Source organism: Pogoniulus pusillus, unplaced genomic scaffold, assembly GCF_015220805.1.
Source record: "Pogoniulus pusillus isolate bPogPus1 unplaced genomic scaffold, bPogPus1.pri scaffold_47_arrow_ctg1, whole genome shotgun sequence".
In the NCBI taxonomy this organism is placed as follows: Eukaryota; Metazoa; Chordata; class Aves; order Piciformes; family Lybiidae; genus Pogoniulus; species Pogoniulus pusillus.
Window position 1 is genome coordinate 1,525,741 of NW_026974707.1, and position 24,040 is coordinate 1,549,780.

General features: G+C 49.1%; 2 protein-coding genes across 3 annotated transcripts in view; one reads left to right on the forward strand and one right to left on the reverse strand.

The window, feature by feature from the left end:
- The window catches only part of LOC135174134 (gastrula zinc finger protein XlCGF17.1-like), an 872,006-nt gene that overhangs the window by 769,336 nt on the left and 78,630 nt on the right, over window positions 1–24,040 (forward strand). The window lies entirely within an intron of this gene.
- The window catches only part of LOC135174153 (gastrula zinc finger protein XlCGF49.1-like), a 60,359-nt gene continuing 51,716 nt past the window's right edge, over window positions 15,398–24,040 (reverse strand). For both annotated transcript variants that reach the window (XR_010301751.1, XM_064141394.1), the window contains one exon: window positions 15,398–15,890. Coding sequence is in view for 1 of the 2 variants with exons in the window: in XM_064141394.1 (XP_063997464.1) it covers window positions 15,868–15,890 (23 nt within the window). In the remaining variant the exon portion in view is untranslated. The remainder of the gene's footprint in view (window positions 15,891–24,040) is intronic.

A 24,040-nucleotide genomic window follows, 5' to 3' on the forward strand; every position in this document is an offset into this window, starting at 1 on the left:
CTCCCAACACAGACTGGCACCTTCAAGTTCCCATTGCATCTCCTGGACCCCTCCTAGTGCAACCTGTTCCTCACCCCAATACAAACTGATCCTCTCCCACCCCAACTCCATCCATCCCACTAACAATTCCATACCCTCACCCCTCCCACTGCAGAATGGTCCTATCACAGTACAAACTAATACCCTGATCCCATCCCACTATAGACTCTCAGTCCAAACTGGATCCCTTTAAGCCCTCCATGTACAGACTTGGTCTTGTCCCAGCACAAACTGATTCTCCTGATCCCATCCCAGTACAGTTTGAGACCCATCCCAGAACAACCTGGAAGCCCTGGACAGGCTCCAGTATCGAATTAGTCCCTTCCATGGACAAAGTCCATAACATGACCACCCTCTCAGTGCAGGCTGTGTCCCTTCCCAGTAAAAACAGCACACCCTGAACAGCTCCCAGTACAGCTGTGGCCTCCTCCCGCAACAATCTAGATCCTATTGCCCTCTTCCAGTATCCTCTCAGTCCCACCCCAGTACCAAATGCACCCCCTGCTCCCCTCCAAGGACTGACTGCATCCATTCAAGTCCAAACTGGTCATCCTGCATGGCCGCAGGAGCCCAGCGGAGGCAGGATCGGGGCACTAACACCTCAATGTCAGTCAGCTGCATGGAGCACAGTGCCCTTTATTGGGGCAGTATAGCAGCTGTATGCTGCTTGGAGAGGTGTGCACAGCCAACTTAGCTTGAGATTGGTGCATGTGGAAAGCACAGATTGGCCCAAGGTTATGTGTGTGCCACAGACAGGTCAATCCATATCAACAACCTGTGGAGTCTGTCCCCCACAGCTGGCAGGCTCTGCCATGCAGCTGTGTGTGTGGGGTGCCTCCCACTGCCTGCTTCCAAGATGGACTCAAGGACACATCGCAGCACAGGTTTGCTTATTGCTTATCAGCTCATGTCCTGTTAGCAAGGAATCCTTCCACAATCTTGTTACCTTCCCAGTACAGTCTGGGCCCTGTCCCAGTCCAAACAGGGTCCCTTTAGACCTTCCAAGTAGACCTTGTCCCAGTACAAACTGGATCCCCTGATCCCCTCCCAGTACAGACTGGGCAAAGCTTATTCTCACTTAATCACTTGGTCCCTTCCCAGTTGTTTTAGAGGGGTTTGAGTCTGCATTTGGGGTTAGATATGAGGCAGATTTGAAAGGTTTTTAATAATTTAATAATATATTTACAAAGATAATTTCCCCCAAACATTTGTGCAGGTAACCCACACAAATCCTTTGTACACAGTTAGTGAAACTATTTTACAGAATGTCTATTTACAGCAGGATTAACCAATTTGGTAGAGATTTGAGAAGGTCCTGGCCAGAGAGTCCTGTGGCATAAAGTGCCACTGGCAAAGTCAGTGAAACTCCTTAGCTACTCAGATCAAGAGAGTTCAATTACTCACTAATTGGAGTCTCAGTCTCTGTGGTCCCAAAATATGTGTAGCGAAAGCCACGCAGTTGGTTCCTGTGGAGCTAATAGTTCAATTCAGATTTTGGGGCACGCTGAGAAGATTCCATGAGCAAGATCGGGCTGATGAGGTGAGCTGGAGTGGCGGCGGGCTGGAGTGGTGGTGAGCTGGAGTGGTGGCAAGCTGGAGCTGCAGCAAGGTGGAGCGGCAGCGGGCTGGAGAGCAGTGGCTGGCCGGGAATGCCCTGATCAATTGCCCACTGGATCGGTGCAGAGTAAGGTGGGACAAAGAGTCATATATAGCAGATAAAGGTAGTGGCCCCAGACAACGAGGAGGCTGGGAGAGGTGAGCGGAGGAGGTAGCAGGAGGCACTTTGTTTACTTGAATTGCCCTATTTATCAGATGTGGGCCAAGACTGATGGTCCTTTGACCACCAGAATGACCAATCAGGTTGGCAATCAGCCAAACCTTACCATAATAGGCAAAAGGCACTTGCCTGAACTTTCCCAAATATGGGGATCACATGGGCTTACCCCAGGGAGACACGAGCTGGGTGTGTGTGGCTTACACAACCTGTTTACAACCAGGGGTCCTGGCAGAAAAACATGTCCAGGCAAGCATAGGCATATGTAAGCCTATTTGGGCCTGTGTGACCTTCCACCACATACCACCCCCTGGCCAGTGGGCCATTAATCAAGGGACAAAGTATTTTGAGTGCAAATAGTGCACACCCATATTACGTTAGGCAGGTTGTTTCATGCCATACAAATACAACAGCTATACAAATAACCACTTTGAACATTAGGTTATACAGACTGTACATGAACAATATCTATACAACCAGACTTTGAACAAGGTTGAGGTAGATCAGCTTCTGCGCCCACCCCCTGATAACAAAATGACTTTATTGTACATTTCAGACATCTGCAGGGAAAAACAAATTCACTGTAGTATGTGGAGGCAGTCTCAGAAGTCTGGAGTTATCCACTGCACACTCATGCGGTGAGTTTTCCCATTCACGTCTGTGGCTTCCCATGCGTATAACCCTCTCGGTTTAGATAGGGTCATGGGCACGACTCCGATCGAAGGTAAATTTACTATCGCTGGTTGGCTCACCTGTAACTTGGTTAGTGAGTGCTGAGATTTCTGTTTAGGTCCACCTGTCATGTGGTTAGTGTCCCTCACTGGTTCAGCAGGACAAAATGCTTTGATTTTTGGACTGCCATAGCTCCCCCACCTGTTGTTCACAGTGAAAACTGCATGGGGTATGTGTTTATCCTAGTTGCCTTTCGAGATATTGGCATGGTTTTTAATTGGGGCATTTGTCCTCTCCACAATGCCATTAGCCTGGGGGTAATAGGGAGTATGGAATACCCATCTAACCCACTCACCTCTAGCCCAGTCTTGCACTGACAATGCGGTGAAGTGGGACCTGTTGTCACTCTGGATACACTCAGGCATCAGCAAAATGCTGAACCACTGCCTCAGAGACTCCATGGTTTGAGCACCTGTGGCAGTACTGGTGGCTGTAGCCATAACCAAGCCTGAAACAACTTCCACCCCCACCAGTATATACCTCTTCCCATGTGAGGGCCTGAGCGGACCCACATAGTCAATTTGTCATGTGTTCCATAGTGTTTTATCTTCCCTGATGTGTTGAGCTGGAGCTAGGTTAGGGTGATTGGCTTTGAGCCTAATTCTGCACTGCGGACAGGCTGAGATGATTGCTTCGGAGGCTGCTATAGAAATTAGCCATCCTCTAGACCTACACTCGTAGTGGAGGCCTGACTTTCCTGAATGGCTTCTTTTAATATGCAGCCATTCAGCTAATCAACACCAGTCACGCTTTTCATCACTAACCATATTTATCTTTGCCAGGTAATCCACCTGCTCATTCCAGGTTGCTACCAGGAATGAGGGCCTTTTGGAGTGCCCTTTTACCCAGCCCATTTTGAGGGGTCTGGATTGGTTTATCTCCAATAGCCTCTGCCAGTCAGTAGCCCTCCACACTTCAACATTTGAAATCTTCCACTGATTCCTTTTCCCACTCTCAAACCCACTCAGTGGTGCCTTTGAATGTGGAGTAGGAATCAGTGTAGATGGTTTCTGCTCCATGCTCTGCTGCCAGCATGAGTACAGGTAATTCTCCCACCCGTGCACTACCATCAGCCTCCTCGATGATAGCTTGGTCTGTGTCAATCTCCAGGGCTGTGGCTTTATAATGCCATTTAGGTCCTACCCTCTGGGAGGATGCATCTGTAAACCACACTCCTGCTTTGCCAGAGTCTGTGGTCATTTCAGGAGCTACCTGAATAGGGGTAGCTGGCCTAGCAGTGACTTGTCAGGGTTTATGGGCTGCTGTAATTTGAATACTTTCATAGGCCCTTCTCTCAATGGCATGAGCTGTGCAATTACCTCCAGATAGGCAAACCATTTTCTAATGGTAGCCTTCTGGGCAATCTCTTCTGGGGGAGGAGATCCTTTGAGGATTGCTCTCAGCAGAGGGAAAGGGCCTTGCACTACGATATCTTGGGTAGTGTGGATTTTCTCTGCCTCCTTGACAGCTCGGGTTAGGGAAAGGAGTCCCTTTTCCCACTCAGAGTACCTCAGCTCGGTCTCTTTGAATGCCGTGGATGAAAATAGGAGGGCTCTACTAGGGCCATTGGGTCCCCTCTGGAATATCCCACAGTATGAGACATGTTCTGAAAAGCCCCATTCAGCCCTTAAGGCATCTTGTAGGTGCAAAGACCCCAGTTTCTGATAAGCCTTCAATTCACCATTGAGAGCTTTCAGGCTCTCAGTGTGTTGTGAGGTCCAGTCCCAGACTTTCTGCTTTTTAAGCACATCATAGAGGGGACAGGCGGTTACAGAGAAGCCTGAAGGTGCGTCCTCCATTAACATAAAGTGGCCAGCAGCTGTTGCAGCTCCTTCTTGTTACTGGGTGTTTGACCCTACTCAATGTTTTCTAAAGCATCCCCTGGCACTGACACTGTACCTACCACCCGCCAGGATCCTAGAAATTTGATTTCCTGGCTTGGGCCCTGACATTTATCTCATGGGATGGTTAGCCCCTGATTAGTTAATAGTTCCCAGATGGCCCTGGCTACTGAGCCTACCTGTTCTTTGTTATTTCCTCCCACCAAGATGTCGTCAATGTAATGACAAACACTGACATCTTCTGGTACCTGGATGGTGCTTAGCAGGGCTGCTAGTGTGTTGTGTTCTATGGTGGCACTGTGTTTGTATCCCTGTGGAAGGCTGTTAAAAGTGTATTGGATACCTTGTCAGGTGAAGGCGAACTGTGCCTTGTCCTCTTCCCTCAGCGGTACCATGAAGAACATGTCCTTCACGTCCATGGTGGCCAACCAGGTGTGGGATGCTGCTTGGATTGCTGTTACTGTGGAGGTTAAACTTGGAACTGCAGCAGTGAGAGGAAGGGTATTGCTGTTAAGTTTCCTAAAATCTATGGTGAGCCTTCACCTTCCATCTGGCTTGTGGAGTGGCCAGACAGGTGAATTATATGGGGAGTGAGTTCTTGTGATGATTTTCCTTTTCTCCAGGTCAGCAATCACCTCAGTAATGACTTGCCTGGCTGCTGCTGGTAGCAGATATTGTGCAACAAAAGTGATTTTGGCAGTGGGGAAGCAGTCTGCAAAGTGCAAACATGTGCTGATTTCACTCCCTTTGTCCTCACCCCATAAGAGCCAAAGCTCCACAGTGTGCCATCAGGAAGATGCCATCTCTTACCAACCAGGACATCAAATCCCAGGATGTTCTCTGGAAAAGAGCCTAAGGCAACTTCCAGCATGGTGCTCCGTTTGTCACCAGGTAGCCACAGCCTTGTTTTGGCCAGGTGGCAGGTGTCAGGCAGCCCTATGACACCCATTATCTTTACCTTCTTCCTAGATGGCAGGATTCTTAGGCGCTTTGCCAGTTGCACATTCAGCACAGTGATTTGTGCACTCGTGTCTACGAGGAACTTTACAGCAGTCCTATCTGGTCCTGTGGGATCATGATAAAAGGTTCTGGCTTGTCAGACCATTGGCAGGCATAGATAAAGCGATGAATGAGGCCTGGAGCACTCACTGCTGTTCCTGGCTTTTTGACTTGCTCCCAGCACCTTGCTGGCCAGGAACGAAAGGATGGTCTGTTTTACCAGGGGAGGCAGCTTTGGGACTCCTACTGTGGTCCCCTTTTGCCTCACTTCTATCATGGCTGTTATTAAATTGGTTCATTAAGCCTTGCACCATGTATCTAAGGTCTCCTATCCCTTCATCAAATTCCTTTTCAAGGCAGTTTAATTCAGATCTCTCTATGTATTCTCCCCGGCCCCTTTTTGGCAGGCCATGGGGTTTTATCCTGTATTGTGTATTCTGCCTATGGGGTTTCCCCACGTAACGGCGGTTCAGCTCTGGGCTCCCCTTTGGGCTGCCTCTCGGGCTGCCTCTTGGTCTCACCAGGAATGAGTTGGAGATGCTCTGGCTTGGTGCACTTCCGGTTTCTTACCATACCACGTGGAGCTGCCATGTAGCTGCCTTTTGATCCATATACCATTTCTCATGGGAGGATCTTGGTGAGAGAGCTGGATTAGAATAGCCCAGGTCCTGACCCTTTGCAGATAACTCCTCTAATAATTCTTCCCATGTGGTGTGGTGAAGTGGGGTACCCCCTGGATAATTATCTGGGTCAATTGCCCACTCTATTTGCTCCCTTTTAGCATCACACACACCTTTCAGAGCTGCTGGCAGACCCCTGACTAAAAGTTTAAGTCTTTGCAGGTCAATGGGGGCATCTAATGGACATGGGTAGGTTCCGCAATCGTACATAGCCTGCACACACACAAGCCTTTTAATTGCAACCATGAACTCAGATGAATCTGTTATGCGGATCTCTGTGGGCTCCTGTCTGTTTATCAGGTCCAAGGATTCTGCCCAATAACAAATTCTGGAAGTCAGTGCATAATCTCCTTCAGGTCCTGCACCTAAAAACACCTCTGGTCCCCAAGAACAGCCCTTTACTTCATCGCGGCTTAAAATTACAGTATCCCCCCCCCCCCAGGTCTACCACGCAGCAAACGCAGTCTGTGACTAATTCATGGGGCTCATGCACAAACATTTCCCACAGCTCATGCAGCTTTGTCCCAGTATAGGCGTGCACTTGAGTGGTTGTGGCGACACTCTATATGCTGTCATTGGAAGATCGGGCGCACACGGAGAGGCTTTTCCCCGATGTATTCCTCTTCGGAGCCATATTCCATGTCACTGCCATTCGGCAAATTGCCTTCTGACTTGAAATGCATGGCTTTCTTGTGGGGTTTCTCCCGATCATGCTGGAGCGGTTCCGAGTGGGGTGTGACTTAGGTATGCTGGAGCTGGGGGGTGTTCCTCTCAGTGATGGTAGTGGAGACTGCAGGGGTGCCTCGGTGTGCTAGTTTGAAGCAAGCTGGAATGTTTTGGTAAAAGAACTAGATAACGGGCATTGAAATGAAAAACAATGGATGTCAACAGTCTCGCTGAGACCAGTCACTAAGGAGAGTGGAGTGGACAAACACCTAGCAAGTCCTCTTGGTAGGGTTAGCTTGTGGACACGCCTTCTGTTGGCTGTGGCTATGAGATATCCTTCCCGAGATGATTTGCCATGGGCTGCCAAGAAGTGGAACACCTTTGAGCAGGGAATTAAGCTTCTGAAGGAGTTTGCTGTGAAGGAAGTGCTTTATGGAGATCATGGCACTCATGAGCCTGACGATATTCCTTTGGGAACAAGCGAATATGGAAGTCAGCAGTTTGGAGTCCTACCAGGAGAGTTACTGAAACGAAAGATGGAGAAGGAGAATCCAGTCAGTTCGCTGAGGTAAAAGCTGTCCAACTTGCTCTTGATGTGGCTGAACGTGAAAATTGGCCTATCCTTTACCTCTACACCGACTCATGGATGGTAGCCAATGCTCTATGGGGTTGGGTAAAGGACTGGAAGAAGAATGGTTGGCAGAGGAAAGGAAAGCCTATTTGGTGTGCTGATCTATGGCAGGACATTGATGCACGGCTGGAGAGAACTCCAGTGAAGGTGCGGCACGTAGACGCACACATGCCTAAGAGCAGAGCCACTGAGGAACATCAACATAACCAGAAGGCAGATCAAGCTGCTAAGATTGCTCAAGTTGATACCAACTCTGAACTTGACATCGACCTTGATTGGAAACACCGAGGTGAGCTGTTCTTAGCTCGGTGGGCCCATGACTCATCTGGACATCAAGGCAGAGATGGAACATACCGATGGGCTCGTGATAGGTCAATTGACTTGTCCATGGACGCTATCACCCAAGTCATCTATGACTGTGACATTTGTGCTGCTATTAAGCAGGCTAAGCGAGTCAAGCCCTTATGGTATGGTGAGCGATGGTCAAAGTACAAGTATGGTGAAGCCTGGCAGATTGACTACATGACTTTACCTCGATCACGTTCAGGCAAGCAGTATGTGCTGACGATGGTAGAAGCCAGCACTGGATGGTTGGAAACCTATCCAGTTCCACATGCTACTGCACGTAACACCATTGTTGGCTTGGAGAGACAGATCATGTGGAGACATGGAACTCCAGAGAGAATCGAGTCAGACAATGGTACTCATTTCAAGAACAATCTTGTAAAAAACTGGGCCAAAGAGCATGGTATTGAATGGATCTATCACATACCCTACTATGCACCAGCTTCAGGGAAGATTGAACGCTACAATGGTTTGCTGAAAACCACCCTAAAAGCCATGGGGGGTGGAACTCTGAAAAACTGGGACAAACATTTAGCAGAAGCTACCTGGTTGGTAAATAGTAGAGGTTCAGTAAACAGAGCAGGACCTGCACAATCAGATTTGGTCCAAACAGCAGACGGTGATAAAGTTCCTGTTGTACGTGAAAAGAATCTGTTAGGGAAAACTGTTTGGGTATTTTCTCCTTCGGGCGAAGGGAAACCTGTCCGAGGGGTGGTGTCTGCTGAAGGTCCTGGTCACACCTATTGGGTAATGCAGGAGAATGGTGAAATCCAGTGTATTCCACAGAGAAATTTTACCTTAGCTGAGAGAGTTTAAATGTAAGCTGTTAGGAGTTTTCTGTTCTAGGTATCATCGGTGCCCAACACTGAGAGAATCTACGATAGAATCTACAGTACGTGAGCACGAACCCAACGTCACCTGGGAGTCCCTGTTCTGAGCTTTTGAATCACCTACATCTGATTGAAGTGTGAACTGAACTTGTATATATTGTTTTAGTGTAAATATTGGTTTAGATTAGATTGGATAATTCTCAGCGATACTCTGAGCGAAGTAGACAGGGGTGGATTGTGCTAGTTTGAAGCAAGCTGGAATGTTTTGGTAGAAGAACTAGATAACGGGCATTGAAATGAAAAACAATTGATGTCAACTTCTCTCACAGTCTCGCTGAGAACTCTGGGAAGAAGAAAGACTTTTTCTCCATTTTGTTTCTCACTCTTGCTGTTGCCTTAGACCGAGACACATCTCATTAACCCTGCTCCCACTAACCTTGCTCCCTAACCTCTTGGCTGCACTTCTTTTCTTCCTGAGAACTGGGGTAAGGAAGAGAGGGGCCAGGGGAGGTGTTGGGGTGGTTTGAGAGCCCCTCCTGGGGACTCAGGTTTCTGGGAGGGGAGTTGTGCTTTTGTATTGTTTATCCTTTGTATATTTCTGTATATAATTGTATATAACTGTATATATTGTAAATAGCTGCTTGTAAATTCTGCTAGCTGTAAATAAATTGCTTCATCTATATTCCCAGGGTCTGTCTGAGTTAGCTGGGGCAAATACAAAGTGTGGGGGGGTGGGGTAACCCCCAAACCATCACACTCGGGCAACAGCGCTATGAACCTACTCAGTGGCTTTCTGTCCGCCATTAATTTAGAGTCTGTTAAGCCAGAGTTTTCCTCTCTTGACTGCAGTCCCGGTAGGTCATGAAATGTGGGTATAAGGGATTGGGATTCGGATAATTCTCCCTTTCCCCCTGCACCTCTTCAGAGATACACAGTTTTAAATTCTTGGAATGGTCGGCAGGATCAGCGTCCGATTCCGATGCTCTCCCGGACGTGAGCAGTTTTATATTCTCCATTAAGGCAGCACTATTCTCTCTAATTTGCAGCATTAACTGTACATAGCCTTTGGTTTTGGGTGTCTAATTTTTCTGACTCTCTTTCCAAGAAGCTAATTCTCTTGTTTAAACTCTCTACGGTGCCTCTCAATGTTTTAAAGTTAATCTGTGCATGCACTGTGCAAGCAGCTAGCGCCATAGCTTTCCCTTTATCTGCGTCTTGCAAGTCTGTACATAGTTCGATTGCATTATCAGCCAATTTCTTGATAATTTGTTCTGGACTAATTAAATCACTCACAGTCTGTGTTAGATCTGTAAACATAGTAATAGATGCCATTCTGCCAAATAATTCACTTGTTGCATACCCTGTTTGCAGACGACACCAAGCTAGGAGCAAGTGTTGATCTTTTGGAAGGCAGAAAAGCCTTGTAGAGGGACCTGGACAGGTGGGATAGGTGGGCAGAGGCCAATGGGAAGAGACTGAAGAAGGCCAAGTGCAGGGTTCTGCACTTTAGCCACAATAATGCCAAGCAGCGCTGCATGCTGAGGACCGAGTGGCTGGAAAGCAGCCAAGAGGAAAGGGATCTAGGGGTACTGATAGAGAGTAGCTGAAGATGAGGCAGCAGTGTGCCCAAGTGGCCAAGAGAGTCAATGGCATCCTGGCCTGTATCAGGAACAGTGTGGCCAGTAGGACAAGGGAGGTTATTCTTGCCCTTTACTCAACACTGGTCAGGCCACACCTTGAGTACTGTGTCCAGTTCTGGACCCCTCAATTCAAGAGAGATGTTGAGGTGCTGGAAGGTGTCCAGAGAAGGGCGACAAAGCTGGTGAGAGGCCTGGATCATAAAGCCTATGAGGAGAGGCTGAGGGAGATGGGGGTGTGCAGCCTGGAGAAGAGGAGGCTCAGGGGAGGCCTCATAGCTGCATACAACTACCTGAAGGGGCATTGTAGCCAGGTGGGGATTGGCCTCTTCTCCCAGGCAACCAGCAACCGAACAAGGGGGGACAGTCTCAAGTTGTGGCAGGGGAAGTATAGGCTGGAGGTTAGGAGGAAGTTCTTCACAGAGAGAGTGATTTCCCATTGGAATGGGCTGCCCAGGGAGGTGGTGGAGGCATCGTCCCTGGAGGTGTTGAAGAAAAGACTGGATGAGGCACTTGGTGCCATGGTCTAGTTGACTGGCTAGGGCTGGGTGCTAGGTTGGACTGGATGATCTTGGAGGTATGTATCTTCCAACCTGGTTGATTCTACGATTCTATGATTCTATGCAATGACCGAATTATTTTACAGACTGGCTCCTATTGCTGACTCAAATGATGTCATACAGGCTATGCAAGATTTAATTAGTCCAGAACAAATTATCAACAATTTGGCCGCTAATGCAATCAAATTATGTGCAGGTTTGCAAGGCACAGATAAAATTAAAGCTACAACGGTGACTGCTTGCATAATGCATGCACACTTTACATTTAAAACATTGAGAGAAGCCATTGAAGGTTTAGAAGGGAAAGTTAAATATTTAGAGAGAGAGTCAGAGAAACTGGAATGGCAAAATGAAAGACCAGAAGCTCAGTATCAGAGCCTGCATGATTTATTCGCAATGCAGATTAAAGAGCATAATACAACGATGGAAAACATTAAAGAACTCGCATTTCAAAGAATGCCAGGACCATTTGCCAACCCTGCGATCTCGTCCGAGGACGACAAAGTGCATTTTTCTTAGGAACAATCCGAGTCGCGATGGTCTTTACTGAGCTTTCAGGACCTGTCGCTACCATGGAGGAGGGACCTGCCAGACGCAGCAATCCCAGAAGAGAAGCCAACACCCTGGCAGCCCTCACCACACCTGCAGCCTCAGCTGCTCCTGCAGCCATCACCAACCCTTTTGCCATCACCTTCTCCGCCACCCCGATGGACCTCTCACCACCCTGATATGCCCAAGATGACCCCTCATACCGGATCGCTGCCACAGCGTGATCACAACCACACGCAGCCCCGCCCGAGAGTGAACGGGCTCCAGTTGGAAGGACAGTTGACAGGAAGCACACCAAATGGCAGTGACATGGAAGAGGGCTTGGAGGAGGAAGTCTATGGAGGAGGAAGGTCCCTCCACGTACGCCCCATGTTTAAGACAGAATTTATCCAGGGGAAGAAGGGGAGAGGGGCCACAACCACGCACATTCAGCCTTCTTGGGCATGAAACTCCGTGAGTTAAGGGAAACTTTTGTCTGTGGGTCGCACAAGTCAGTGACTGATTACATCTGCCGTGTGGTAGACAACAGGGCGGACTCCATAATCCTGAGCTACAATGAGGTAAAGGGATGTTCGTGGGGTCCCGAGGTGTTCCTAGGTGCGGGTCCCGAGGGGGATTATGCACTAAACTCCAGAATATTTTTCTGGGTGGGTTTTCTGGACCCAATGGACAGGCAAGAGCCCACAGAAATCCACGTGGCAGACTCTGCCAAGCTAACAGAAGCAATTAAAAAGCTTGCGTGTGTACAAGCTGTGTACCAAAAGGGGTTGTATCTGTACCCATTAGATGCCCTGATTGACCCGCAAAGACTGAAACTTTTAGTCAGGGGTCTCCCGGCAGCTCTGAAAGGCATGTGTGATGCCAAAAGGGAGCAGGTAGAGCGGGCACTAGACCCAGACAATCACACTGGGGATACCCTACCCCACCACACTATGTGGGAGGAGTTATTGAAGGAATTGTCTGCCAAGGGGCGAGACCTGGGTTATTCCAACCCCGCACCCTCACCGCGGTCCTTCCACAAGAAGCGGCAGCCGGGCAATAGAGGCAGCCATGTGGCCGCCCTGCACGGAAAGAAGCAGGAAGTGTGCCACTCTAAGGTGTCCCAGAATGCCGTCCCCGGTAGTCCCGGAAGCCCCAGAGGGAGTCCCCGAGCCAGCCCACGTGGAAGTCTGCATGGCAGCCCACAGCTGAGCCGCCACTTCACGGGAAAGCCCAGGGGACAAAATCCCTATTACGGACAGAGTCCATACCAAAGGCAGAGCACCCAATATGAGATAATACCCTGCGATCTGCCGAGAGGGGGCTGGGAACAATATGCAAAAAAATCTGATGTTGACCACATTAATAGGAGAATGGATGACATGCATCATATGATGCAAAGTGTATTAACCAAAATGGCTAACCTCTTTGATAGAGAGGAGGCAAGGGGGGACCGCAGCAGAAGTCCCAGAGCCGCCTCCCCTGACAAATCAGACCACCCTTTCACTTCTGGTCAGCATGGGGCTGTCAAAAAGCAAAAAAACTAGAAGTAGCGGTGAGTGCTCCAGGCCTCATTCATCGCTTTATCTATGCCTGCCAATGGTCTGATAATCCAGAACCTTTCATTATGATTCCCACAGGACCAGACAGAACTGCTGTGAAGTACCTAATAGACACAGGTGCACAAATCACTGTGCTCAATTTGCAACTGGCAAAATGCCTGAGAATCCTGCCCTCCAGGAAAAAGGTAAAGATAATGGGTGTCACAGGACAGCCTGACACCTGCCACTTAGCCAAAACAAGGCTGTGGCTACCATGTGACAAACGAAGCACCATAGTGGAAGTTGCTCTGGGCTCTTACACAGAGAATATCCTCGGGTTTGACGTCCTGGCTAGCAAGAGATGGCATCTTCCAGATGGCACACTATGGAGCTTTGGCTCTTATGGGATGAGGGCAAAGGGAGCAAAATCAGCTCATGTTTGCACTTTGCAAAGTGCTCCCCCACTGCCAGTCACATATCACTTGCATTTCACAATGCCCCCTACCAGCAGCAGCCAGGCAAGACATTATTGAAGTGATTGCTGACCTGGAGAAAAGGAAAAACCCAGCAGCAGCCAGGCAAGGCATTACTGAGGTGATTGCTGACCTGGAGAAAAGGAAAAGCATTACCAGGTCTCATTCCCCATGCAATTCACCTGTCTGGCCAGTCTGCAAGCCAGATGGCAGGTGGAGACTGACCATAGACTTCAGGAAACTCAATAATAACACCCTTCCTCTCACTGCAGCAGTTCCAAGTTTAACATCCACAGTGACAGCAATCCAAGCAGCTTCCCACTCCTGGATGGCGACTATGGATGTGAAGGACATGTTTTTCATGGTGCCGCTGAGAGAGGAGGACAAGCCTCAATTTGCATTCACCTGCAAGGTATTCAATACACTTTCAACAGCCTCCCATAGGGTTACAAACACAGTGCCACCATAGCACACAATACATTAGCAGCTTTGCTAAACACTATTCAAATTCCAAAGGAGGTCAGTGTTTGTCACTACATTGATGACGTCTTGGTGGGAGGAAATGATAGGGAGCAGGTTGCCTCAGTAGCTGGGACCATTTGGAAGTTATTGACTGACCAAGGACTGACTATCCCAAGGGATAAGTGCCAAGGCCCAAGACAGGAGGTCAAATTCCTAGGATCCTGGTGGGTGGCAGGTGCAACGTCAGTGCCAGAGGATACCTTAGAGAATATTGAAAAGGGCCAAGTACCCTACAGCAAAAAGGAGCTGCAACAATTGTTGGGCACCTTGGATTACTGGAGAAAGCACATCCCAGGTTTCTCCGTGATCACCTGTCCCCTGTATGATTTGCTTAAGAAGGACAAAGTCTGGGATTGGACTCCATGGCACCCTGAGAGCCTGGGAGTCCTTAAAGATGAACTGAAGGCATATCAGAGATTGGGGCCTCTGCACCCACAAGATGCCTTAAGGGCTGAATGGGGCTTTGCAGAGCACGCCTCATATTGTGGAATATTCCAGAGGGGACCCAATGGCCCTAGTAGAGCCCTCCTATTTTCATCAATGGCATTTAAAGAGACCAAGGCATGGTACTCAGAGTGGGAAAAGGGACTCCTTTTCCTAACTCAAGCTGTCAAGGAGGCAGAGAAACTCTGCACTACAAAAGACATCGTAGTGCAGGGCCCTTTCCTGCTGTTAAGAGCGATCCTCAAAGGATCCCCTCCACCCAAAGGGATTGCCCAAAAGGCTACCATAAGAAAGTGGTACGCCTACCTAGAGGGAATCTCACAGCTCTTGCCATTGACAGAGGGGCCTATAAAGGTACCCAAAATAAAACAGCCCATAAACCCTGACAAAGCACTGCTAGGCCAGCCTTATAAGCCTTCTCCTATCCAGGTGGCCCCAGAAATGACCACAGACTCAGATAAAGCAGGAGTGTGGTTTACAGAAGCATCCTCCCAAAGGATGGGGTCCAAAGCCATGGCCTTAGAGATTGGCACAGGCCAAAGTTATCACCGAGGAGGGTGATGGCGGTGCACAGGTAGGGGAACTATGTGCCCTCGTGCTAGCAGCAGAGCATGGAGGAGAAACCATCTACACTGATTCCTACTGCACATTCAAAGGCGCCACCAGTGGGAGACGAATCAGTGGAAGGTTTTGAACGTAGAAGTTTGGAGGGCTCCTGACTGGCAGAGGCTGTTGGAGATAAGCCGGTCCAGACCCCTTAAAGTGGGCTGGGTAAAAGGGCACTCCAAAAAGCAAACCCCGGCTGCAACCTGGAATGATCAGGTAGACTACCTGGCAAAGATAAACAGGGTCAATAACGAGAAAGATGACTGGTGGCGAATAGCTGAATGGCTTGTGGTGGTTTGGCTGTTATCCTGTCCCCTCCCACACTTTTAGAAACACCCAGCTAACTCAGTCAGACTCTGGGAATATAAATGAAGCTATTTATTTACAGCTAGCACAATATACAAGCAGCTATTTACAGTATATACAGTTATAGACAGAAATATACAAGTTAAAAGTAATTCAGAAACACAACTCCCCTCCCAGAAACCTGAGTCCCCAGGAGGGGCTCTCAACCACCCCTGCACCTTCCCCCTGCCCCTCTCAACCTTACCCCAGTCTTAAGGAATAATAGAGGCTCAGCCAAGAGGTTACGAAGCAAAGGTGAGTGGCAGGAGATGTTAGGGAGATGCAGCTCAGTCAAAGCCCAGCCCGAGAGTGAAAATAAAATGCCAAAAGTGTTGTCTAATGTTTTCCCTTCTTGTTCCCATACCTCTCAGTGAGACTATGAGGGAAGTTGACATCACCATTGCTTTCTTTTTCACAGCTAAATTATCTACTTTTTCTCACCAAAACATTCTAGCGTGCTTCAAACTAGCACAATCCACCCCCGTCTACTTCACTCAGAGTATCGCTGAGAGCTGATGCAATCTAAACCAATATTTACACTAATGAATATCACAAGTTCAGTTCACACTTCATTCCAGCTATCTCAGATGTAGGTGATTCAAAAGCTCAGAACAGGGACTCCCAGGTGACGTTGGGTTCGTGCTCACCTACTGTAGATTCTCTCGTAGATTCTTTCAGTGTTGGACGCCGATGGTACCTAGAACAGAAAACTCCTAACAGCTCGTATTATACACTCTGAATTTAGACTCTCTCAGCTAAGGTTAGATTTCTCTGAGGCACACACTGGATTTCACCACTCTCCTGCATTACCCAGTAGGTGTGACCAGGACCTTCAGCAGACACCACCCCTCGGACAGGTTTCCCTTCGCCCGAAGGAGAAAATACCCAAACAGTTTTCCCTAACAGATTCTTCTCACCTACAATAGGAACTTTATCACCGTCTACTGTTTGGACCAAATCTGATTGTGCAGGTCCTGCTCTGTTTACTGAACCCCTACTATTTACCAACCAGGTAACTTGTGCTAAATGCTTGTCCCAGTTTTTCAGAGTTCCACCCCCCATGGCTTTAAGGGTGGTTTCCAGCAAACCGTTGTAGCGCTCAGTCTTCCCTGAAGCTGGTGCATAGTAGGGTATGTGGTAAATCCACTCAATGCCATGCTCTTTGGCACCGTTTTTTACAAGATTGTTCTTGAAATGAGTGCCATTGTCTGACTCGATTCTCTCTGGAGTTCCATGTCTCCACATGATCTGTCTCTCCAAGCCAAGAATGGTGTTGCGTGCAGTAGCATGTGGAACTGGATAGGTTTCCAACCATCCAGTGCTGGCCTCTACCATCGTTAGCACATACTGCTTGCCTGAACGTGATCGAGGTAAAGTGATGTAGTCAATCTGCCAGGCTTCACCATACTTGTACTTTGACCATCTCTCACCATACCATAAGGGCTTGATTCACTTAGCCTGCTTAATAGCAGCACAGATGTCACAGTCATGGATGACTTGGGTGATAGCATCCATGGACAAGTCAATTGACCTATCGCGTGCCCATCGGTATGTTCCATCTCTGCCTTGATGTCCAGATGAGTCATGGGCCCACCGAGCTAAGAACAGCTCACCTCAGTGTTTCCAGTCAAGGTCGATGTCAAGTTCAGAGTTGGTATCAACTTGAGCAATCTTAGCAGCTTGATCTGCCTTCTGGTTATGTTGATGTACCTCAGTGGCTCTGCTCTTAGGCATGTGTGCATCTACGTGCCGCACCTTCACTGGAGTTCTCTCCAGCCGTGCATCAATGTCCTGCCATAGATCAGCACACCAAATAGGCTTTCCTTTCCTCTGCCAACCATGCTTCTTCCAGTCCTTTACCCAACCCCATAGAGCATTGGCTACCATCCATGAGTCGGTGTAGAGGTAAAGGATAGGCCAATTGTCACGTTCAGCCACATCAAGAGCCAGCTGGACAGCTTTTACCTCAGCAAACTGACTGCATTCTCCTTCTCCATCTCTCGCTTCGGTAACTCTCCTGGTAGGACTCCAGACTGCTGACTTCCATATTCGCTTGTTCCCAACAAGACGACAGGAACCATCTGTGAACAAAGTATAGTTCTTTTCCTGATCAGAGAGATCACCATAGGGAGGAGCTTCCTCAGCACGAGTTATTTTCTCCTCTGGAGGTTTGGTACAGTCACAGTACCACAGTATCCTAAGGGTTGGAAGAGACCTCACTAATCATCAAGTCCAACCCTTTACCACAGAGCTCAAGGCTAGACCATGGCACCAAGTGCCACATCCAATCCTGCCTTGAACAGCCCCAGGGACGGCGACTCCACCACCTCCCCGGGCAGCCCATTCCAGTGTCCAATGACTCTGTCAGTGAAGAACTTTCTCCTCACCTCCAGCCTAAATTTCCCCTGGCACAGCCTGAGGCTGTGTCCTCTCGTTCTGGCACTGGCCACCTGAGAGAAGAGAGTAACCTCTTCCTGGCCACAACCACCCTTCAGGTAGTTGTAGACAGCAATAAGGTCACCCCTGAGCCTCCTCTTCGCCAGGCTAAACAATCCCAGCTCCCTCAGCCTCTCCTCGTAGTGCTTGTGATTGAGGCCTCTCCCCAGCCTCATCGCCCTTCTCTGGACATGCTCAAGCATCTCGATGTCCTTCTAAACAGAGGGGCCCAGAACTGAACACAGTACTCAAGGTGTGGTCTAAACAGTGCAGAGGACAGGGGCAGAATGACCTCCTTGCTCCTGCTGACCACACCATTCCTGATGCAGGCCAGGATGCCACTGGCTCTCTTGGCCACCTGGGCACACTGCTGGCTCATGTTCAGGTGAGTATCAGTCAGCATCCCCAGATCCCTCTCTGTTTGGCTGCTCTCCAGCCACTCCGACCCCAGCCTGTATCTCTGCATGGGGTTGTTGTGGCCAAAGTGCAGCACCCTGCACTTGGAGCTATTGAACCCCATCCCATTGGACTCTGCCCATCTGTCCAGGCGGTCAAGGTCCCGCTGCAGAGACCTTCTGCCCTCCAGCCCAGTCACATCTGCCCCCAGCTTGGTGTCATCTGCAAACTTGCTGATGACTGACTCGGTGCCCTCATCCAGATCATCTATGAAGATGTTAAAGAGGATGGGGCCCAGCACAGATCCCTGAGGGACACCACTAGTGACTGGCCACCAGCTGGATGTGGCACCATTCACCACCACTCTCTGGGTCTGGCCCTCCTTCCAGTTCCTAACCCAGCATAGAGTGTTGCCATCCAAGCCATGGGCTGACAGCCAGCAGTTTGCTGTGGGGGACAGTGTCAAAGGCCTTGCTGAAGTCCAGATAGACCACATCCACAGGCCTCCCCACATCCACGAAGCAGTCACCTGATCATAGAAGGAGATCAGGTTGGAGAGGCAGGATCTGCCCTTCCTAAACCCATGCTGGCTGGACCTGAGCCCTTTGCCATCCCTCAGGTGCGCTCTTATCACCCCCAAGATAACCTGCTCCATCAGTTTCCCTGGCACTGAGGTCAGGCTGACAGGTCTGTAGTTCCCAGGTTCCTCCATCCCACCCTTCTTGTGGATGGGGACCATGTTGGCAGTTTCCAGTCTCCTGGGACCTCTCCGGTGAGCCAGGACTGCTGGAAAATGATGGAGAGCAGCTTGGCCAGCTCAGCTGCCAGCTCTCTCAGCACCTTGGGATGGATCCCATCTGGTCCCATGGACTTGTGGGTGTCCAGGTGGCTCAGCAGGTCCTGAACTAATTCCTCATGAACTTCCAGGGGAACACACTGCTCCCTGACCCCATCCCCTAGTTCAAGAGGCTACTTGCCTCCTCCTCCCTCCTTGCTGTTGAAAACTGAGGCGAAGAAGGCATTCAGGACCTCAGCCTTTTCTTTGTCATCAGTTATAGTGTTCCCCTCCTGGTCCAGTAAGCAGTGGAGGCTCTTCTTGCCCTTCTTTTTAGCATTGATACGTTTACAAAAGTGCTTTTTATTATCTTTCATGGAAGTGGCCAGCCTAAGTTCTAGCTGGGCCTTAGCATCTCTAATTTTTCTCCTGCATAATCTGGCTACCTCCTTAAACATGTCAGGAGAAGCCTTCCACTCCTTCCAGAGGTGATACACCCTCTTTTTTTCCCCCAATTCCTTCAGGAGCTGTTTACTCATCCAGGCTGGTCGCCTTCCCCGCCGGTTCATCTTTCGGCACATGGGAACTGCCAGCTCCTGTGCCTTCAAGAGCTCCTGTTTAAAGTAGGTCCAACCATCCTGGACCCCTTTGTTCTCAAGGACTGCTGCCCAGGGGACTTTGGAAATAAGTTTCCTAAGCAAATGGAAGTTTGCCCTCCGAAAGCCCAAGGTGTAGGTTTTGTTGAAGTGCCTCCCTACCTCCCTGCATATTGAAAACTCCACTAACTCATGATCACTACACCCCATGCAGCCTCCCACTGTCACATCTCCTACCAGCCCTTCTCTGTTGGAGAGCAGCAGGTCAAGCTGAGCTTGACCCCTAGTAGGCTCACTTAACAGCTGGGTCATGAAGCTGTCCTCCATGCACTCTAGAAATCTCCTGGACTGTCTCCTCTCTGCTGAATTAAGTTCCCAGCAGATATCTGGCAGGTTAAAGTCACCCACAAGGACAAGATCTGAAGATCTTGAGACAGCCTCCAGCTGTTTGTAAAATATCTCATCTGTTTCCTCATCCTGGTTGGGTGGTCTGTAACAGACTCCAACCAGGATGTCAGATTTGTTTGTCCTCCCTCGGATTTTAACCCACAGGCTCTCAACCCCTTCGTCCCTCACCTCAAGCTCAGTGGCATGCAGTGAATCCCTAACATACAGAGCCACCCCTCCTCCTCTTCTCCCTTGCCTATCTCTCCTGAAGAGGTTATATCCCCCCAGTATAGCACTCCAACCATGCCTGTCGTCCCACCATGTTTCTGAAATGGCAACTATATCATAGTCACCCTGGTGGACCAGGACTTGCAGTTCCTCCTGCTTGTTACCCAAGTTGCGTGCATTGGTGTAGATGCACTTCAGCTGGGCTCTGGGTTCCTCAATTGTCCCTAGTTTCCTTCCCACTCTCTCCTTCTCAGAGAGAGTAATTTCCTCACCCACCCCCTTCAGACCTAGTTTAAAGCCTACCTAATGAGCTCTGCCAACTCTAGTGTCAGGACTCTCCTGCCCCTCCTAGACAACTGCACCCCATTATGATCAAGCAGGTCCGGCGCAGTAAAAGTTCCCCCAAGGTCAAAGAACCCCAAATGCTGCCAGTTGAGCCAGTTGTTGATGTCGTAGGTTCTGCTGTTCCTCTCTGTGAACTCCCTTGCCACAGAGGGAACTAAGCAGAACACCACCTGCGCTCCTGCCCCATCTATCAATTTCCCCAGGGCCTTAAATTCCTTTTTAATTGCCCTGGTCCCCTTCTTTTCAATTTCATCCCTGCCAGCCTGTATTACCAGCAAGGGGTAATAATCAGAGGGCTGGATTAGGTTAGGGATTCTCCTGGTGATGTCCCTAACCTGGTCACCAGGAAGGGAGCAGACCTCCCTCTCAGACGGGTTTGGACGACAAATGGGTCCCTCTGTCCCCCTCAAGACAGAGTCCCGAACAACTATAACCCTTCTCTTCTTGTTGTTTTTTGTGGAGCTGGTCACCACAGTTGGTGGCGACTGCTCCACCCTAGGCATCATCACAGTTGGATGCTCCTCAGCGCTCTCATCCTCTGTGCCCTCTGTATGCAGGGCCTCATACTTGTTGTGCAAGAGCAGAGGAAGAGGAGGAGAGGGCCGGGGTGGATTTCCCTTACTCCCACTGACAGGGATCTGTACCCATCCCTCACTGTTTCCAGGGGCAGTTACCTTAGCAGGGGCGATCTGCAGTGCCTGCTCCCACAGATTCAGCTCCCTTTCATTCTCCCTTATTGACCTGAGCCTGGATACTTCGTCCTTCAGCGTGGCCACTTCATCTTTCAATTCTGCCACCAAGGTGAGAAGGAAATTCACCTACTCACACCTGATGCAATTGTTCTCCCCTTCCACTTCTACAGCAAGTGAGAGGCTCCAGCACTTCCTGCATCCAGTAGCCTGGATTCCTGTGTGTTCCTGGGTCGAGTCAGTCTGCATGCACATGCTTTTCCTGCCCTTCGTAGTGCAAGTGACAGGCATAGTGCACAGTGATATTGACAGTCAGAAACAGGAGAAAAAAAAAAAAGGAAAAGAAAAAAAGTTGATCACCTCCACCAGACCAGGTCAACCAAGATTACCCATTCGTGCGCGTTGGGTTATCAAAGCCATCCACTTAGACTAGGTTGCATCTGTGGCATGATGCGGTACTGAACCTTTGCCTTTAAACATCCAGTTTAGAACTGGCAGTTCTAGGAGCTAAAAGCAATTGTGACTCAGTTCCAATCACTTCAGAAGCTGCTTTCACTCCTTCATAAACTGCTAATATCTCTTTCTCTGCTGGGGTGTAATTTGTCTCTGAACCTCTATAGCCATGTCCCCAGAAACCAAGAGGATGACCACGTGTCTCATTTGGAGCTCTCTGCCAAAGACTCCAAGTTGGACATTGTCACTGGCAGCCGGGTACAGAATGTTCTTAATGTCCGGACCAATTCTCACAGGTCCCAAGCCCACTGCATGGACTACTTCTCACTTGATCTGATCAAAGGTTGCTTATTGTTCAGGTCCCCACTCGAAATTGTTTCTCTTATGAGTCACATCATGCAGAGGTTTGACAATTTGACTGAAACCAGGAATGTGTAGTCTCCGAAATACCACCACACCTAAGAAAGAGAGTGTGTCCTTCTTACTGGTGGGAACTGCCATGGCAGAGACTTTGTTGATCACATCCTGAGGAATGTGACAGCGACCATCCTGCCACCGCACTCCCAGAAACTGAATTTCTCTGGCAGGTCCTTTGACCTTCTCTCTCTTAATGGCAAAACCTGCTTGCAACAGAATGTCAATGATTTTGTTACCTTTCTCGAAGACTTCCTCAGCAGTTTGGCCCCACACAATGATGTCGTCGATGTCCTGGATGTGCTCTGGAGCTTTACCTTTCTCCAGTGCATTGTGGATGACTGAGTGACAGATGGTTGAGCTGTGTTTCCACCCCTGAGGCAAATGGCTGAACTGGTACTGGATTCCTCTCCAGGTGAATGCAAACTGAGGCCTGCACTCCTTTGCTATGGGAATAGAGAAGAAGCATTAGCAATGTCTGTGATTCCATACCATTTAGCCTCCTTCAATTCCAGCTTGTACTTGAGTGCCAGCATGTCTGGCACAGCTGCGCTCATGGGTGGAGTCACCTTGTTGAGGGCACGAAAATCAACTGTCAGTCTCCAGTCACCATTAGGTTTGCGCACAGGCCAGATAGGACTGTTGAAAGGTGAATGAGCTTTCTCGATGACAGCCTGACTCTCCAGTTGACGATTTGTGGGAAGCTTTCCCCTGCAATGAAGCATGAAATGTAAACATCAGACCCTGTGATGAGAAGTGTCCTTGGAGTCTTGAGGCTCCCAGGGGCCTAAGCTGGGAACATGAGCAACCCACGCACAGCTGTCAGGGGGTGGAATCTGCTGTCCTCTGGGGCGGACATGGGGGCTGACCCTGGCCAGCCCCCCTGGGTGGTACTCACAGGTTGTTTTACCACAGGTAACCTATCTCTGCCTTGCACATAACTTGGGGCCAATCTGTACTGTCCACTTCTGCCAGCCCCAGGCTGGTTTGGCACACCTCCTCGGGAGCACTATATAAGACGCTGCACTACCCTAATAAAATTGTACTGATGTACTGATGCACAGATGCCTAGAAGCTGCTGTCTCAAGTCGTCAGTACCCCGATCTCGCCTTTCGCCAGCCTCCGTACCCCAACAACGAATCAGCTGATGAATAGGCAACAAAGAGCCACGATTAGGTCTGTACTGCCTGTGGTGAACAGTTTAAGTAGCAATTTGCTCCTCCAGGTCCTCTATGTCATGTCGTCCCACAAATGCAGATTCATCTGAAAGTTCATGTCTAATGGACAATTTCAATTTACCATCCTCAATCTCTACAGATTCTATTCCAAAAGCCCATTTGTGACCCTTAGGATCTTTGAAACAACCTTGTCTCAAAAAGTCAATTCCCAGAATGCAAGGCGCATCAGGACCAGTTACAATAGTATGTGTCTTTCACTCTTTACCAGTTAAACTGATCTCAGCCTGTATCTTAGTTAACTCTTGAGATCCACCAGTGATTCCAAAAATAGATATGGACTCTGTCCCTTTGCAATTGGATGGCAACAAAGTACACTGAGCACCTGTGTCAACTAAAGCCCTGTATTTCCGAACTCTTGAACTGCCAGGCCACCTAATGAATACATTCCAATAGATTCGGTTCTCTCCACTATCCCTTTCCTCCTCCTGGCTGGAGGCAGGGCACCCCTAATGCTGAACATGGCATGTAGGGTGTACACAATGATTGGTGTTGTTGTGAGAAAAACTGCGATTGATGGAATAATTGCAGTTGCTCTGGGGAGCTGAAAAAGTGACAGCTACTTTTCTGCATTGGCAGCAATTCCTCTGTTTCTGCCACTCTGCAGTTCCCTGACTCTCTTTGAAAGAGCTGAAGTAGGTTGACCATCCCACTTGTTCATGTTCTCACCATATGTGTCACGCAGAATTATCCACAGTGATGCATGTGATTGCTGATGTCTAGGTGGAATTAGTCTCCTCCTGGGCTGGAATTGCCTTGCAGGAGGTGGGTGTCTGTTCCTGACTGCAGAAACATGCACCCATTCAGATGATGCAGGAACAGTATCCTTTACCAGATTGGCAATGTTTTTAAGATCCTCCTTCAGTTCTTTCATGCTGTTCTTAATGCCATTC